This window comes from Cherax quadricarinatus, chromosome 18 (assembly GCF_038502225.1).
Source record: "Cherax quadricarinatus isolate ZL_2023a chromosome 18, ASM3850222v1, whole genome shotgun sequence".
NCBI classification, from domain to species: domain Eukaryota; kingdom Metazoa; phylum Arthropoda; class Malacostraca; order Decapoda; family Parastacidae; genus Cherax; species Cherax quadricarinatus.
The window spans coordinates 40,787,656-40,807,580 of record NC_091309.1 but is presented as its reverse complement, the minus strand read 5'-3'; the positions used below and the strand labels follow the sequence as shown (position 1 = coordinate 40,807,580).

The following is a 19,925-nucleotide window of genomic DNA, read 5'->3' as shown; positions in this document are numbered from 1 at the left end:
CCGTCAAATTTAGCGCGAAAGCGCTCATAGGCCTACATATGAGAGAATGGGTCTGCGCCGTGGGTGTGCGCCGTAAACAAAAAATCTAGGCGCCTGCATAGCATTGTGGGAACGCCGGCTCAGTCACCCTTGTTCACCATGCCTCGTCGCAAGTCAGCTCTCACTCCCCGGAAAATTGGGACTCTCCTCTTCCTGTCTGATAGTTCTGACACTGATGGAAGTGGAAATGAAGACGAATTCTACGGCTTTGATAAGTTAGTGACCGAAAATAATGACCAGGATATCGATAATAGTGCAGAAAACCCCGACGATCCTCGACCTTCTACCTCTGGTGTGGGCACTCGTGACTCACCGTCGGGTGTTCCTAAACGTAAGAGAAAACTAATATTTTCCCGTGGCCTGGCCTCTGACTTCAGTAATGACGATGATTCTGACGTGGATTGTGATTTTATTGCGCTCGACGATCATTCGAGTAGTGATAGTGAGGAAACATATTCACCAGTGAAGCGTCGGTATGTCCGCCGCCGCATGCGCTCGGGTAGTGTACCCTATGCTGTGCCCAGGGGACGGAGTACATCCCGGAGTACATCCCGGAGTACATCCCGTGGCCCTACACCCGTTTTAGGTAGTGATAGTGAGGATGATGTGGCTACACTTGGCATGGATGGGCCACAGACATCAGTGGATGGTGTTAGTGGGGCTGGTGGTGGTAGTGGCACCGCCATGCGTGACTCGCTGTGCCACGCGGGAACCCACGCTGCTGACTCGTCAGTTCAAGGACAAAGCGGAGCGTCACCCACCAGCCCGCCACAACCACCCGTACAACCAGCCTATGATGTCCAGTATCCACCAGCAAACCGTATCTGGGATTGGCAGCAAAATCCCAATTTTGTTCCCAGCCCTCACCACTTTGATGACTCGCAAAGTGGAATTCTACCTACCTGTCCCCTTGGAACCATGGCCAATGAACTGGAATTCTTTGAATTATTCTTTGACCAGCCATTGATGGAAATTATTGTCAGGGAAAGTAATAAGTATTTTCAGTACACCATGGCAAATACGATCTTATCACCACAGTCAAGACTACACAGGTGGAAAGAGACGACTGTTGCAGAAATGTATTTGCTTTTTGCAACAATAATGCTTATGCCTCACGTCTATAAGCATAATATAAAAGCATACTGGTCCACAGATCGGCTAATTTGTACCCCATCCTTCAGTGAAATAATACCAGTGAACAGGTTTATCTTACTGTTACGTATGTTGCACTTCTCTGACAAAACCAGGCCTGACAGAAGTGACAGGTTATACAAGATTAGAAATGTTTTCATGTATCTCAAACAAAAGTTCAGGATATACTTTTATCCATTCAAGAATCTTGTAATTGACGAGTCTTTGATTTTGTTCAAAGGTAGACTGTCAGTCAAGCAGTATATACCGAGCAAGAGGAACCGCTTTGGTATAAAATTGTTTGTACTCTGTGATTGTGACAGTGGCCTGGTGTTGGATATTGTTGTATACACGGGTAGTAAAACATTGAAAGATACCAAGATGTTATTGGGTATATCAGGTGACGTAGTGAGAAACATGATGGCACCTTATCTTGGTAAGGGCCATACATTATATACCGATAACTGGTACACAAGCCCATTACTCAGTGATTTCATGCGAGTGAACAAGACAGATGTGTGTGGCACAGTGCGTTCTAATCGTAAACATATGCCCAGGCTCAACGCAGGTGTTCGTGGTGATGACGTGCAGGTGTTTACTGCCAATGACATCATGGCATTACGGTGGCATGACAAACGAGATGTCACATTGTTGACAACCATTCACCGTAATGAAATGCAAGACAGTGGCAAAGTTGATCGAGTGACTAATGAACGTATTCGAAAACCAGTGACAGTGATTGATTATACACAAAACATGCGCTTGGTTGACAAGTGTGACATGCAGATTGGTTTTGTTGACTATGTTCGTAAGAGTTACAAGTGGTACATGAAACTTTTCTTTCATCTCATGGACATTTCAATGCTGAATGCATATAATATGTACCAAATAAAGACTGGTAACAGACCACCGTATGGTGAATTTTGTTTGTCTGTTGTCAGACAACTCATAATGAAGTACCAGGCAACAACACCTGCAATACAACATGGTCCTCGAATTCATCACAATATACCCAAGCGTTTGAGGAAAGAAGGTGATCATTTCATAATGCAGCTTCATTCAACTCAAAAGAAATTTGCTCAGAAGAGATGCATTGTCTGTGCACAAACAAAACGACGGCAACAAAGACGCAAAGACACTCGGTTTATGTGTGAGGAATGTAAGGTGCCTCTGTGCATGGTGCCTTGTTTCAAGGAGTTCCACAAGCTCCAGCAGTTCTAAAACCATGTCCAGTGATTGTAAATATGTAAATATATGATAGAACATTAGTATTATACAATATTTGTGCATGTTTATTGTAATAAACAACAGTGGTAAACAATAATACGATAATAACTTTAGTGCGGTTATTGTGTTCAATACAGTGAGTATATATATATCAATTATATACAGTATTGGTCTCTCAGGCCCCAAATGTTAGTAGGAATAGAAAAAAAATGGAAAAGAAAAGAAAAAACAACTAAAACAACAAAATAATATAATACGCGTATGTGGAATTCGTCGATGTTGCCGCCACCACATCATTTTCTACAAATTTTTGGCACTGTATCTCGGTAAGTACTGATCAGATTCTAATTTTTTTTGTTTTATTACCTTCACAAAAATATGCTCTTTAATTCTGTAAGAAAAAATAATTTTTTTTTTTTTCAAAATTTCTTGGACACTTGTGCGTGACTTCAGATTTTGGCCTTGGACCCTGAAAGGGTTAAAACAGGGGACAAGTCGTTACCGTCAAATTACCGCCCAATAAGCCTGACCTCAATTGTAGGCAAATTACTAGTCAATTATAGCTGAGATTATAAGAAGCCATCTCGATAAGCATAGCTTGATTAATGATACTCAGCATGGATTCACAAGAGGCCGGTCTTGTCTAACTAATTTATTAACTTTCTTCAGTAAAGCTTTTGAGGCTGTTGACCACAATAAAGAATTTGATATTATTTACTTAGATTTTAGTAAGGCTTTTGATAGAGTTCTGCACCATAGACTGTTAAAGAAAGTGGCAGCTCATGGCATTGGGGGAAAAGTGCTCTCGTGGATCGAGTCATGGCTCAGTGACAGGAAGCAGAGAGTGTCCATAAATGGGGTTAAATCCGAGTGGGGATCTGTAACAAGTGGCGTTCCACAGGGATCAGTCTTGGGCCCGTTGTTGTTTATAATATATATCAATGATCTTGATGAGGGAATTACTAGTGATATGAGCAAATTCGCCAATGACACAAAGATAGGTAGGATAATTGATTCAAATGTAGATGTTATGGAACTTCAGGAGGATTTAAACTAACTCTATTCTTGGTCAGAAAAGTGGCAGATGCAGTTCAATGTAGATAAATGCAAGGTTCTGAAGCTTGGGAGTGCCCATAACCCTAGTACTTATAAGTTAAATGATGTAGAACTTAGCCATACAGATTGCGAAAAGGACTTGGGGGTTATGGTGAGCAGCAACCTTAAACCAAGACAGCAATGCCTAAGCGTATGTAATAAGGCAAATAGATTACTGGGATTTATATCAAGAAGTGTAAGCAACAGAAGTCCAGAGGTCATACTGCAGCTTTATACATCATTAGTAAGGCCTCACCTAGAGTATGCAGCTCAGTTCTGGTCTCCGTATTACAAAATGGACATAAATTCGTTAGAAAACATTCAGCGTAGGATGACTAAATTAATACATAGCATTAGAAATCTTCCTTATGAAGAAAGATTGAAGACTCTTAAGTTACATTCACTTGTTAGACGAAGAATGAGGGGAGACCTGATCGAAGTGTATAAGTGGAAGATAGGTATTAATAAAGGGGATATTAATAAGGTCTTGAGGATGTCTCTCCAAGAGAGAACCCGCAGTAATGGATTTAAATTAGATAAGTTTAGATTTAGAAAGGACATAGGAAAGTATTGGTTTGGAAATAGGGTAGTTGATGAGTGGAACAGTTTGCCTAGTTGGGTTATTGAGGCTGGGACTTTGGGTAGTTTCAAATCTAGGTTGGATAAGTACATGAGTGGGAGGGGTTGGATTTGAGTGGGACTTTCACATCAGAGCTTATTTCTTGGGTGGCATTGAAAATTGGGTTGGGCAAATGTTTTGTTAGTGGGATGAATTGTAAAGGACCTGCCTAGTATGGGCCAGCAGGCCTCCTGCAGTGTTCCTCCTTTCTTATGTTCTTATGAAATGTATATTTCATGCAAAAAAAATTATTTTGTTTAATACTTTTGGATGTCTGCAATGGATTAATTGGATTTCCATTATTTCTTATGGTGAAAATTAATTTGGTTAAAGGCTAAATCAGTTAAAGCCTAGCTTTCTGGAATGGATTAAAGGCATTAACTGAGGGTCCACTGTATTTTACCACTCTTCACCTGTTTAGACTTTGGTCTATGAGTATTAGGTTAAGTCTGCCTGGAATGCCTTGGCATGATAGTGGCTTTCTTTGTACCAATTAAATTATGAAATGTAAATACACATTGTAACCTTAGCAAAGAAACAAAATTTTATTTTATTATTTATTGCAGATCAGTGTTCATAAACCTTATTTTTTTCTTGGTGTTATGTCTTCTGGATCTTGTTTGTAAGTGCAGATCATTATGAGTCAGGTATTAAGTCTGGGATCCATCAAACACTGCTAACATGTTATACACAAAGAAACGTGTATAATGTTAGTCACTAATCTACAATTTCATATTTTGCTCTGGATCTTGATGTGACCTCCATGTAACCTAAAAGAAAAACAAAATGCAATATATTAATACAACTGGATATTAACACAAGGTGAAATATATTATTACACTACAATATATTATTACAATTAAAACTGAGTGTTAAACTCACAAGGGTCATGCAGCTACAGTATATAGTCCCTTGAGTTATGATGGGCTTTAGTTATAATAATCTGAGTTGTGATATACCTCAAAAAAGAATTTATCCGAGTTACAGTGAAAAATTTGAGATGCAATATAGCATGCGATGGTCACGGCACAATGTGGATGGGCCTCAGCAATTTTCCACATAAAACAGACAAATGATTTAAGAATAAGTAACTGGTGGAAAAGGAAGAAGAAACACTGGATACAATAACAAGAGTGGAGGTAAAGCAGCACCTGAAGAACCTGTACAGTCCAGCCCAGAGATTTAAGAAAGTTAGCTTCCCAGCAGTCATTGTGAATTTAAAATTAGTAAATTATTATTATAATCAAAAAGAAGCGCTAAGCCACAAGGGCTATACAGCGCTGCAGGGTAGGGAAGGAAGCAAGGGAATTGGATGGCAGAAGGGAGGGGGGATGATCAGCAGGTTACAGAAAACAGCGGGGCAGGGGATAGTACGGGGGTAGAGGGTAGCAAGAGATTGAAGTAGAAAGGGCTGAAGGTATCAGAATTTGTGAAGTAAGTCAGTTGTTGTCAAAAAGTCAATGAGAGAGTCCGGATGAAAGGTGGGTCCATCAGCGAGAAGGGAAGGTAAAGAGAGAGCAGCGGAGCGAAGACGACGACAGAGGTAAATTCTGCGTGCTCGTTGATAAAGTGGGCAGTCCAACAGAATGTGGCTGACTGATAATGGAGCTTGGCAATTCTCACAGAGAGGAGCAAGACGCCTCTCCATGAGATATCCATGAGTAAGACGAGTATGGCCAATGCGAAGACGGGAGAGAGTAGTCTCCCAACCTCGACACTGGTGATAAGAAGACGGCCAGTAACCTATACTCGGTTTAATAGATTGAAGTTTGTTGCCGAGCATAGTAGACCAACGATGTTGCCAACGGGTGTGAAGGTGGGAAGATATTGCAGCAAAATAGTCCGTAAATGGAATACCTCTATAAGAAACTGGTAGGTCATGTACTGCTGACCGCGCAGCAGTGTCTGCCTGTTCATTGCCCTGTACATCAACATGACCAGGGACCCAACAAAAAACAATATCTTTATGCTTGGTAAAGATGCGGCATAGCCAAAGTTGGATACGGAGGACTAAGGGATGAGGTGTATCAAATTTTTGTATAGCCTGTAAAGCACTAAGGGAGTCTAAGACAACCACAAATGATGACACAGGCATAGATGCAATACGGATAAGTGCTGTAAGGATGGCATATAATTCAGCAGTAAAAATACTAGCCGAAGATAGTAAATGCCCTTGTACGACGCTGTCTGGAAACACTGCTGCAAATCCTATGCCGTCAGAAGACTTAGAGCCATCTGTGTACACAGCAATGGCATGAGAATGAGTGAAAGTGGTCAAGAAAAAGAGAACGGGAAGCGACCGTAGACAGCTGGGCTTTCGAGCAAGGGAGGGAGAAAGAACAGACTCGAACAGCTGGAACTTCCCAGGGGGGTAGGGAAAAGTGAGATGCTACATGTACATAGAAAGGTGGTAGTTGAAGAGAAGACAAGAGCGAATGAAGGCGAAGAGAGAAGGGACAGAGTAAACAGGGGCGGCGAACAAATAAAGAATGTCTACTAATATCAGTGACCATTCTATAAATGGAAGGATTGCGGAGATCATGAGAGCGTACATAGTAGCGCAGGCAAAGGGCATCATGGCGATCGGATAAGGATGGAACGTTCGCTTCTGCATAGAGGCTCTCGACAGGGGAAGAGCGAAAAGCACCAAGGCATAAACGTAATCCTTGGTGATGAATGGGGTTAAGGCTAGAGAGAGTAGCAGGAGATGCCGCTGAATAGATCTGGTCACCATAATCAAGTTTCGATAAAATAAGGGTGGAATGTAGGCGAAGGAGGGTTCGACGATCATCTTCCCATGAAAGATGAGCAAGGGTTTTAAGAAGGTTCAGCCGGCTGTGACAAGTTGCCTTCAGAGAGGTAATGTGAGGTTTCCAGGATAACCTACGATCAAAGAGGAGGCCCAGAAACTTGACTGTATCACGTTCAGGGATACGGGAGCCATAGAGGTACAAAGGATGATCGGAGATGACAGAGCGTCTAGTGAAAGTGATTTGGTGGGTTTTAGTGCTGGAAAATTTAAACCCACGTGTGGTGGCCCAATTGGAAACACGGTCGACTGCATGTTGGAGAGAAACTGTAATGAGGTGACAGTCAGCGCCTGCACAGGCAATAGCGAAGTCATCAACATAGAGTGATGACCAAATATTTGATGGAAGACTAGAGGCTGACTGTCATCTCATTGCAGTTTCTCTCCAGCATGCGGTCGACCGTGTTTCCACTTGGGCCACCATGCATGGGTTTAAATTTTCAAGTACCAAAACTCGCCAAATTACTTTCACTAGACGCTCTGTCATCTATTCAGCGGCCTCTCCTGCTACTCTCTCTAGCCTTAATCCTATCCATCGCCAAGGATTACGTTTGTGCCTTGGAGCTTTTCGCTCTTCCCCTGTTGAGAGCCACTATGCAGAAGCGAATGTTCCATCCTTGTCTGATCGCCGTGATGCCCATTGCCTTCGCTTCTATGTACGCTCTCACGATCTCCTCAATCCTTCCATTTATAGAATGGTCACCGATATTAGTAGACATTCTTTATTCGTTCGCCGCCCCTGTTTGCTCCGTCCCTTTTCTCTTCGCCTACATTCACTCTTGTCTTCCCTTCAGTTACCACCTTTCTATGTTCATGTAGCATCTCACTTTTCCCTACCCCCCTGGGAAGTTCCAGCTGTTCGGGTCTGTTCTTTCTCACTCCTGTGCTCGAAAGCTCAACTGCCTACGGTGGCTTCCCGCTCTCTTTTTCTTGATCACTTCCACTCCCATTCTCATGCCACCGTTGTGTACACAGATGGCTCTAAGTCTTCAGACGGCATCGGATTCGCAGCAGTGTTTCCGGACAGCGTCGTGCGGGGGCATTTACTATCTTTGGCTAGCATTTTTACTGCTGAATTGTATGCCATTCTTGCAGCACTTATTCGTATCGCATCTATGCCTGTGTCATCATTTGTGGTAGTCTCAGACTCCCTTAGTGCTCTACAGGCTATACGAAAATTTGATACATCTCGCCCCCTAGTTCTCCGTATCCAACTTTGGCTACGCCGTATCTCTACGAAGTATAAGGATATTATTTTTTGTTGGGCCCCTGGTCATGTCGACGTACAGGGCAATGAACAGGCAGACACTGCTGCGCGGTCAGCAGTACATGACCTACCAATTTCCTATAGAGGTGTTCCATTTCGGGACTATTTTGCTGCAATAGCTACCCACCTTCACACCCGTTGGCAACAACATTGGTCAACTCTGCTTGGTAACAAACTTCATTCTATTAAACCGAGCATAGGTTACTGGCCGTCCTCTTGTCATCAGTGCCGTGGTTGGGAGACCACTCTCTCCCGTCTTCGCATTGGCCACACTCGTCTTACAGGTATCTCATGGAGAGGCACCCTGTGCCTCTCTGTGAGCAGTGTCAAGTTCCTGTATCGATTAGCCACATTCTGTTAGACTGCCCTCTCTATCAACGAGCACGCAGAATTTACCTCCAACGCCGTCTTTGTTCTACTACTCTCTTTACCTTCCCTTCTTGCTGATGAACCCTCCTTTAATCCTGACTCTCTCATTGACTTCTTGACAACGACTGATTTACTCCACAAACTCTGATGATGATACCTTACGTACTCCCCTCAGCCCTTTCTAGCTGAGTCTCTTGCTGCCCTTTACCCTTTCACCATCCACTGCTCCGCTGTTATCCGTAACCTATTACTCATCCACCTCCCTTTTGCCACCTGATGCCCTCGCTTCCTTCCTGCCCTGCAGCGCTGTATAGCCCTTGTGGCTTAGCGCTTCTTTTTGATTATAATAATAATACATTCACACTGCACATTGCCCTCAGACATGACATCTCCAACTTCCTCCAGCCTTCACACCCATATAAGAGTGTTGGTATGACTATTCTGTCATACATTTCCCTTTTTGCTTCTACAGATTCGATGAACATCAAAATGGTATACAATACTGACAGGTTGTTAGGAAAGATACATATGCAACAGTTAGGCCACTTTATTCCGAAACGTTTCGCCTACACAGTAGGCTTCTTCAGTCGAATACAGAAAGTAGGCAGGAACAGTAGAGATGTGAAGACAATGTAATCAGTCCATCACCCTTGAAGTCGTAGAATTTGAGGTTGTCAGTCCCTCAGCCTAGAGAAGTTCAGTACCATAGTTCCTGCATATGTGTCTTTTCTACAGATTCCTCAGTACACCACTTACCTTTTCCCCCTCATCAATTCTATGAGTCACCTCGTCTTTCATAGACCTATCTGCTGACAAGTCCACTATCAAATATATGAATACATTCACTTCCTCCCTCCAATCTTATATCCAATCTTTCACTACCTATATTTTTTTGTTATCTTCATCACCTTACTCTTTCCTGTATTCACTTTTAATTTCCTTCTTTTACATACCCTACCAAGCTCATCCACCAACCTCTACAACTTCTCTTCAGAATCTCCCAAAAGTACAGTGTCATCAGCATAGAGCAACTGTGACAACTCCCACTTTGTGTTCGATTCTTTATCTTTTAATCCCATGCCTCTTGCCAACCCCCCGAGCATTCACTTCTCTTACAACTCCATCTATAAATATACTGAACAACCATTGTGACATCACACATCCATCTAAGGCCTACTTTTACTGGAAAATAATCTCCCTCTCTCCTACAAACTCTAACCTGAGCCTCACTATCCTAATAAAAACTCTTCACTGCTTTCATTCTTTTTGATTATAATAATAATCTTCACTGCTTTCACCTCTTCAAGGGGGGCTCCTTGGCATGGTGAAGAGGCTCTTGGTTTGAGGAATTAGACCTGTCGGTCTACTTCCTCAGACTGAACCTAATTACCCCCCAATCCCCTGTTCCCTATCCCATCCTCCCCTTTTTCCTTTCCTCCTCCTCCTCCCCACCCCTCCCTTTTGCCCTTCCTTTTTTTTTTTTTTTTTTCCACAGGCACGCTAGTTCCTAGGTAGGGGAAAAGGTACCGGGGTCCATCCCATTCCATTAAGGTTCTTGGCGGTGGCGTAGTTTGCCATGGAATCTGGATTGCCTGGGGATGTCCTGATCCCTCTCCGGTATCCCGGAGGGTGGCTTTGGGTGTCTCTCGGGCGACGGGTGTATCTCTGGAAGCCACCTTTCGGATTCCGGGGGTGGTGGCCGAAGGAGGTATGCTTTGTGGCGGATTTCCGGCCGCCCTCTCTTTTGTCCACCGAGGTAGCTCGGCAGATGTGAGGTTGCTATCCCGGATTGCCGGTTTACTGGCATGATGGGTAGGGTATGGCACGGGTTCCATGCTGCATCTGCGCTACTTGCGGTGCTGAGGTCCTCTTGGGCGCGGAGGGAGATTTCTGGCCCTTTCATTCCTCCTAGGAACTATCCCTCCCTGGTCCCCCCTTTTTTTATTCTTTTTTTTTTATTTTTATTTTCTTTTCTTCTTTCTTTTTTTTTTCTTAAAAACAAAAAGAAAGAAGTAACCTAACCATGGCAGCCCTAGTCCATGAACCTGCTACCCCCGGGCCCCTTCTTGATCCCGCACCCCGTTCTGACCCCGCCTCGTCTTTGGACCACTCTTCGGACACTCCTCATGCCTCTGTACCTCTTGCCGGTGCTGTTTCCTCACCCGCTTCAGGTACTGAGGCCTCGACTGACTCCTTCGATTTATCTGACCTTCGCTCTCCTCTGACTATGCTTCCGGCCTCTCCCTCTACGGTGCGGCAATTTTCGAATCGCCGACCCGTTCCACATCGGACCAACTCTGGTCCCACCCCTAAACGACAATGACAATTACCTGCTGATGATACTTCTCCACCTTCTCGTTCTTCTCAGAAAAGATCGACATGTCCTTCACTACCTTTCCACGCTCAGTTTCAGACTGCACAATGGACTAAATTCTTCACTTTACGACCGACTTCCTCTACTGCCTATTTTTCTGACCACAGTATTGGCAAGGCACTCCTACGCCATGTTGGTAAAGATATTTCTTTTCATGCTCTTAAGAGCGGTACGCGCATCGTCACCGTACAGAATGCTACCCAGGCTCATGAGCTTTCTCGTCTTTCCCATATCGATAGTGTTCCTGTAACTATTGAAAAGCATCATTCCCTCAATTCTTGTAGTGGTACCATTATTCTGCCCCATACCATAGTTCAACAAAATTTCCAGACATGTGGCACTGACATTCTTGAACAGCTGGAACTCCAAGATCTCCCAATCCTCAAGGTAGACACTTACGTTCTTCCTGCCCGCGGGCGGAGACGATACCCTAGTAATGTGGCTCGTTTAACTTTTGACAGCCGTGAACTCCCATCCTCAGTTTATGTAGCAGGACATCGGTTACAAGTTCGAAAGGTGATCCCTACACCGCAACAGTGTAGAAATTGCTGGCGATTTGGCCATCCAGCGAAATATTGCAGATCTATTGCCGAATGCCCAGTCTGTGGTGCCGATGACCATTCTAATACGTCTTGCAATCGACCTCCCTCTTGCCTTAATTGTCATGAGGCTCACCCTTCGTACTCTCGCCGTTGTCAAGTCTACTTAAACGAGCGGGAAATCCGTTACCTCAAAGAGGCAGAAGGTCTCCCTTATACCATGGCAGTTTCTCATCTCCGCCTCCAAGGGAGACTACCTCGTGTTTCTTATTCCCGTGTTTCAAAACGTCCCCCCACTTCTGGTATCCCATCTTCTGCACCCACCTCTGTGGTTACCTCTCCCATAGTCACTCCTGTAGCTAATTCTTTTGCTGTCCTCGGCTCAGACGTCCCTACTTCAACGTCTCAGTCTGATCTTGCTTCTTCGTGTTCTCTCTCACAAGCCTCAGTAGCGACGAGATCTCGTATGACACCTCCTCCCAATCGTCCCTCTACTTCTCAAAAGTCAAAAAAAGGTCCGTTAACACCTCCTACCCATCTTCCACCTCCTCATTTTCCCTTCCCTGTCTCTGTACCTGGTTCTCCCCCTCTCACTGGCTCCGTTACAAGTGTAGAGGTTCACCCTCCTCCTCGTACTGTACCTTCCTCCCCTGTTCCCTCCCAAGTTTCTTCCTCTTCTGCCACCTCCCAGGTTTCTGCCTCTTCTGTCCCCTTCCACACTTCTCCAGTTCCCTCCACCCTTCCATCCCCCCTACCTTGGTACAGTCCATTACAGTTCCAATCTTTACTCATCCTCCCCCTACCATTTCCAATATTGTCTCCCATACGACGTCTCTGAATTCTGAAACACTTGAAGCAATCTCTGAATATATTGCAGAGACCAAACCATCAATGGACACTGATCCACCCTCCGCTCCTTCTGTCTCCTCTACTCCATCTGCGCAACTCCTTTCTTCACAGCGCACCGTTCCTTCGCTGCTTGAACGTTTACCACTGCCTCCGCATGTGGACTTTTCTAACCCCTCTAGTCCGTAGGAACCCTTACCTGCGGATTTCAGGTATCTTTATCATTGCCAATCATGGCCTATTTACAGTGGAATATACGCGGCCTCAGGGGTAATCGGGGTGAGCTTCAGATGTTACTCTCCCAGTTTTGCCCTGTTGGTGTTTGCTTACAGGAACCAAAATTACACTCTGCTGTTATCTCTCCCATCTCAGGCTATAATTTATTGTATTCTTCAGATCCTTTTCCTGATGGGACCTTTAATGAAAGTGCCCTTCTTCTACGCACTGATATTCTGTACCATCAGCTATTTGTTCGTACGTCGCTGCATTACACAGCAGCCCGTATCCACTTGCATAGGTGGTATACGCTCTGTTCTTTATAAGAACATAAGAAGAATGAAGGAACACTGCAGAAGGCCTACTGGCCCATCCTTCTCGGGCATTATCTATTCCGGATATTGCCTTTCTTGTTTCGTCATTACCACCACCGATTCTGTTACTTGGTGATTTTAATGCCCACCATTTCCTCTGGGGGGGTCTCACTGTGATTCCCGTGGCATTCAGTTAGAGGCTTTTCTTTCCACCCACCCCCTCCATGTTTTAAATACAGGTACTCACACCCATTTTGATCCTCGGACTCACACTCTCTCTTGCATCGATCTCTCAGTCTGCTCTTCCTCCGCCGCATTAGACTTCACTTGGTCTGTTCTTCCGGACTTACATGACAGCGATCATTTCCCAATCATTCTTACTTCCCCTTCATATTCACCACCTCTTCACATCCCACGCTGGCAATTTGATCAGGCAAATTGGAACCTTTACTCACACCTAACTGTTTTTAGAGAGGTTCCTTCTTCATCCTCCATCGATGAGCTTTTACACCTCTTCTCGTCCTCCGTTTTAACCGCAGCTTCTCATTCTATACCCCAAACTTCGGGCAGGCATTCTCAGAAATGCGTGCCTTGGTGGTCTCCTGCTTGTGCTCGTGCAGTACGTTTGAAACGAGCTGCATGGGGCAGGTACCGGTACAATAGAACCACAGAGAGACTTCTTGAATTTAAGCAGAAGCGTGCGATCGCTCGCCGTGTCATCCGTGACGCTAAACGCAATTGCTGGCGAGATTATGTCTCCACCATCACCTCTGCTTCCTCTATGAGTGCAGTCTGGAAAAAAGTACGAAAACTGAGTGGTAAATATTCTCCTGACCCGGCTCCTGTTCTGCGGGTTGCCGGTGTTGATATAGCAAACCCACTAGATGTTGCCAATGAAATTGGCAATCATCTGGTCCGTATTTCTCAGGGACTCCATCTATGCCCCTCATTTCTTTCCGCAAAGTCTGCCAAAGAGTTAGCACCCTTGGACTTTTCTTCTCTCAGAGAAGAACAGTATAATGTGCCTTTTACACTTCAAGAACTGGAGGCAACACTCTTAGCTTGCCAATCATCGGCAGCTGGGCCCGACGACATTCATATTCGTATGCTACAACATTTACATCAGTCAGCCCTTGCAGTCCTATTATGCCTTTACAATCTTATTTGGCCACAAGGAGTTCTTCCACAGCTGTGGAAATCCGCCATTGTTCTCCCTTTCTGCAAACCAGGCACTACGGGACATGAAACCTCCCACTATCGTCCCACTGCTCTTACCAGTGCAGTTTGCAAAGTGATGGAACGCCTAGTAAATAGACGTTTATTGTGGTATTTAGAGACACACAACAGTCTCTCCACTCATCAATATGGCTTTCGTAAGGGACGTTCTACCATAGACCCCTTACTACGCTTGGATACGTATGTTCGTAACGCCTTTGCGAATAACCACTCAGTTATTGCCATATTTTTTGACCTTGAGAAGGCATATGACACAACTTGGAGGTATAATATTTTAGCCCAAGCCCACTCCTTAGGCCTTCGAGGCAATCTACCATCCTTCCTTAAGAACTTTTTAACTGACAGGCATTTCCGTGTTCGGGTTAATAATGTGCTCTCCCCGGACTTTATCCAAGCTGAAGGTGCCCCCCAGGGATGTGTTCTGAGCACAACACTTTTTCTCCTTGCTATTAATGATTTGGCCTCTAGTCTTCCATCAAATATTTGGTCATCACTCTATGTTGATGACTTCGCTATTGCCTGTGCAGGCGCTGACTGTCACCTTATTACAGTTTCTCTCCAGCATGCAGTCGACCGTGTTTCCAATTGGGCCACCACACGTGGGTTTAAATTTTCCAGCACTAAAACCCACCAAATTACTTTCACTAGACGCTCTGTCATCTCCGATTATCCTTTGTACCTCTATGGCTCCCGTATCCCTGAACGTGATACAGTCAAGTTTCTGGGCCTCCTCTTTGATCGTAGGTTATCCTGGAAACCTCACATTACCACAGCCGGCTGAACCTCCTTAACCCTTTGAGGGTTTTGGTCGTACTAGTACGTCTTACGCGTAGGGTTTTTTGACGTACTAGTACGCATAAATTCTAGCGGCCTCAAATCTCGCAGGAAATGGCTGATAAGCCTAGATGTGAGAGAATGGGTCTGTGTGGTGGGTGTGCGCAGTAGGAAAAAAATCTGGGACCCAGTGGTGCATTGTGGGAATGCCATCATAGTACACAATTTCCACCATGCCCTGAGGTAAGAAGTTCCTCACTCCTCGGCGAATTGGGACACTTTTGTTCCCCAGTGACAGTTCTAATACAGATGGAAGTGACAGTGAAGATGAGTTTCAAGGTTCTGGTGAGGTTTTGACCGAAACTAATGACCATAATATGGGTAATAGTGAGGAAAACCCAGACAACCCACACCCTTCCACCTCTGGTGCTGGGCCGTCTTGTTCACGTTCAGTTGTACCAGAATCAAAGAGGAAACTCCTATTTTCCAAAATCCCAGACTCAGATGTGAGCATTGGTGATGATAGTGATAGTGATTATGAACTACAAGCTCTTCAAACTTGTTCCAAGAATGGAGGAGGAGGAGGAGGCAGAGGAGGAGGAGGCAAGAGGAGGAGGAGGCAAGAGGAGGAGGAGGCAGAGGAGGAGGAGGAAGAAGAAGAGGAGGAGGAGGAGGAAGAAGAGGAGGAGGAGGAGGAGGAAGAAGAAGAGGAGGAGGAGGAAGAAGAAGAATACGTAATGATAACAATAATACATAATAATAATAATACATAATAATAATAATACATAATAATAATAATACATAATAATAATAATAGGTAATAATAATAATAATATGTAATAATAAATGTTCACCCATGACAGTAACAAGATAAGGGGAGATAACATCTGATAAGCGCTGACGTTTGATGAGGGTAAATGAGGGTGTAGCCCATACCAAAAGATGAGATGAACATCGCCCTCCCTTTGTTTTTGCTGGTATACTAACATTTCTGTCTATTTGCCTGTCTGTCAAGCTCCCTGTCTATCCGTCTAGCTCTCTGTCTCAGAGAGCCACAAGACTGCGTCATCACTTTTACTCACATCTTCAAGCAGAGTATAGCACTTTGTCTGGGTTTCTTGGGTTATCCTAGGTAATTTATACTATGTATACTTGTATTTATGTGTACCTGTGAGACAGAGATAAACAGACAGATAGAATGAGGGAGAAAGATAATTAGATAGAATGGAGGAAGGGAAGCAGCATCCGACCCCATTGTTTTGACAGGCGGGAGGGGGAGTGAGTAATGAGACAATATGTCATTTTGACAGCTGCCGACTCCTGGTAATTTACACTATGGAGGAGGAGAAGGAGAAGGAGGAAGAGTAGGGGGAAGAGGAGGAGGAGGAAGAGTAGGAGGAAGAGGAATAAGAGGAAGAGGAGGAGGAAGAGTAGGAGGAAGAGGAGGAGGAGGAGGAAGAGGAAGAGTAGGGGGAAGAGGAGGAAGAGGAAGAAGAGGAGGAGGAGGGTGGAACACTAGTACACTGGTACTGGTACACTAACATTTCTGTCTGTCAAGCTCCCTGTCTATCTGTCTATCCGTCTAGCTCTCTGTCTCAGAGAGCCACAAGACTGTGTCATCACTTTTACTCACATCTTCAAGCAGAGTATAGCACTTTGTCTGGATTTCTTGGGTTATCCTAGGTAATTTATACTATGTATACTTGTATTTATGTGTACTTGTGAGACAGAGATAGACAGACAGATAGAAAGAGAGAGACAGATTGAAAGAGATAGAATGAGGGAGAAAGATAAAACACCATTGTGTATGACACCATGTTTCAGAGTTCCACAAGCTGCAGAACTAATAGGAATATGTTCAGTGACTGTATATTGGTATATATATTATAGAACAATAATAATAAACAATGTTTTGTATTGTTTGTTTTTGTAAACAAGTTTTGTAAACAATATATTGATAATTATGTTTGTGTGCTTATTGTGTTGTATACAACGAGTGTATATATGTACATTGCACCTTACTTTGGTCTCATAGGCCACATAAGTTATGTGAAAAAATAAAATGGTGAAAAAAACAACAAATCTTCAAATACAAGTAAACTAAAGTTTACCGGGTGAGCGGCAGTCGCCATACGCGGCTCATTTTCTGCAAACTTCATGCGTCCATATCTCCGTAAGTATTGATGGTAAATTTTTTTTGTTTATCCTATAATGTTTAGAAAAAAAAAAACTATTTTTTCATAAGAAAAAATAATTTTTTTTTTTTTTAAATTTGGCCGACCCTGAGAACGAGTTTCGGAGAGGGCCTGTCGACCCTCAAAGGGTTAAAACCCTTGCTCATCTTTCATGGGGAGCTGATCGTCGAACCCTCCTTCTCCTACATTCCACCCTTATCTTATCGAAACTTGATTATGGTGACCAGATCTATTCAGCGGCATCTCCTACTACTCTCTCTAGCCTTAACCCCATTCATCACCAAGGATTACATTTATGCCTTGGTGCTTTTCGCTCCTCCCCTGTCGAGAGCCTCTATGCAGAAGCGAACGTTCCATCCTTATCCGATCGCCGTGATGCCCATTGCCTTCGCTACTATGTACGCTCTCATGATCTCCGCAATCCTTCCATTTATAGAATGGTCACTGATATTAGTAGACATTCTTTATTTGTTCGCCGCCCCTGTTTACTCCGTCCCTTCTCTCTTCGCCTTCATTCGCTCTTGTCTTCTCTTCAATTACCACCTTTCTATGTACATGTAGCATCTCACTTTTCCCTACCCCCCTGGGAAGTTCCAGCTGTTCGAGTCTGTTCTTTCTCTCTCCCTTGCTCGAAAGCCCAACTGTCTACGGTCGCTTCCCGCTCTCATTTTCTTGACCACTTTCACTCTCATTCTCATGCCATTGCTGTGTACACAGATGGCTCTAAGTCTTCTGACGGCATAGGATTCGCAGCAGTGTTTCCGGACAACGTCGTACAAGGGCATTTACTATCTTCGGCTAGTATTTTTACTGCTGAATTGTATGCCATCCTTACAGCACTTATCCGTATTACATCTATGCCTGTGTCATCATTTGTGGTTGTCTCAGACTCCTTTAGTGCTTTACAGGCTATACAGAAATTTGATACACCTCACCCCTTAGTTCTCTGTATCCAACTTTGGCTACGCCGCATCTTTACCAAGCATAAAGATATTGTTTTTTGTTGGGTCCCTGGTCATGTTGACGTACAGGGCAATGAACAGGCAGACACTGCTGCGCGGTCAGCAGTACATGACCTACCAGTTTCATGTAGAGGTATTCCATTTATGGACTATTTTGCTGCAATATCTTCCCAACTTCACACCCGTTGGCAACAACGTTGGACTACTATGCTCGGCAACAAACTTCAATCTATTAAACCGAGTATAGGTTACTGGCCGTCTTCTTATCACCAGTGTCGAGGTTGGGAGACTACTCTCTCCCGTCTTCGCATTGGCCATACTCGTCTTACTCATGGATATCTCATGGAGAGGCGCCCTGCTCCTCTCTGTGAGAATTGCCAAGTTCCATTATCAGTCAGCCACATTCTGTTGGACTGCCCACTTTATCAACGAGCACGCAGAATTTACCTCCGTCGTCATCTTCGCTCTGCTGCTCTCTCTTTACCTTCCCTTCTCGCTGATGGACCCACCTTTCATCCAGACTCTCTCATTGACTTTTTGACAACAACTGACTTACTTCACAAATTCTGATACCTTCAGCCCTTTCTACTTCAATCTCTTGCTACCCCCTACCCCCGTACTATCCCCTTCCCCGCTGTTTTCTGTAACCTACTGATCATCCCTCCTCCCTTCTGCCATCCAATACCCTCGCTTCCTTCCCTACCCTGCAGCGCTGTATAGCCCTTGTGGCTTAGCGCTTCTTTTTGATTATAATAATAATTCACTGCTTTCAGTAACCTACCTCCTATTCCATACATTTGCATCATCTGCCCCTATCCACCCTATCATATGCCTTTTCCAAATCCATAAATGCCACAAAAACTTCTTACCCTAATCTAAATACTGTTCACCTATGTTTTGCTGAGAACACTTGGTCTACACACCCCCAACCCTTCCTGAAGCCTCCTTGTTCCTCTGCAGTCCTGCTCTCCATCTTCCTCTTAATTCTTTCAATAATAACTACCATACACTTTACCAGGTACTCTCCTTTGTCCCCTTTGCCTTTATACAAAGGCACTATGCATGCTCTCTGCCAATCCCTAGGTACCTTACCCTCTTCCTTACATTTATTAAATAAAAACACTAACCACTCCAAAACTATATCCCCACCTGCTTTTAACATTTGCTTTTATCATATCAATCCCAGCTGCTTTACCCCTTTTCCATCTACCCACTGCCTCCACATATTTGTTTTTATCCTATCAATCCCAGCTGCTTTACCCCTTTTCAATCTACCCACTGCCTCCCACACTCACAACTGGCTCTTCCTCACAACTACAAGATGTTATACCCCCCCTGCCCAGTACACGAAATCACAGCTTCCCTATCTTCATCAACATTTAACAGTTCCTCAATATATTCCCTCCATCTTCCTGATACCTCTAAATTTCCATATAATAACTCTCCTCTCCTATTTTTTAACTGTCAAATCCAGTTGTTCCCTAGGCTTTCTCAACTTATTAATCTCACTCCAAAACTTTTGCTTATTCTCAGCAAAATTTGTTGATAACATCTCACCCACTCTCTCATTTGTTCCTTTTACATTCCTTTGCCACTCTCTTAACCTCTCTTTCTCTCCATATACTACTCCTGCTTTGTATCACTTCTACTTTGTAAAAACCTCTCATATGATAACTTAGCAATTCTGGTTGGAAAATTCTTGTGGCTATCAGTGATACACCCCTCAAGGAAGGTTCCTTGATGTTGGTGAGGGGCTCTTGATTTAGGGAATTAGATCTGTGCTCCAGTTCCCCGAATTAAGCCTGAATGCCTTCCACATCCCCCCCCCAGGTGCTGTATAATCCTCCGGGTTTAGCGCTTCCCCCTTGATTATAATAATAATATCAGTGATACAGTGGCTTAAACAACTGGCT

General features: G+C 44.1%; 1 protein-coding gene across 3 annotated transcripts in view; it reads right to left on the bottom strand.

Moving 5' to 3' along the window:
- Positions 1-4,694: 4,694 nt before the first annotated feature.
- The window catches only part of LOC128689246 (peroxisomal N(1)-acetyl-spermine/spermidine oxidase-like), a 504,316-nt gene continuing 489,085 nt past the window's right edge, over positions 4,695-19,925 (bottom strand). For all 3 annotated transcript variants that reach the window (XM_070086437.1, XM_070086436.1, XM_070086438.1), the window contains one exon: positions 4,695-4,881. In XM_070086437.1, coding sequence (XP_069942538.1) covers positions 4,842-4,881 — 40 coding nt within the window. In that variant the 3' untranslated portion in view covers positions 4,695-4,841. The remainder of the gene's footprint in view (positions 4,882-19,925) is intronic.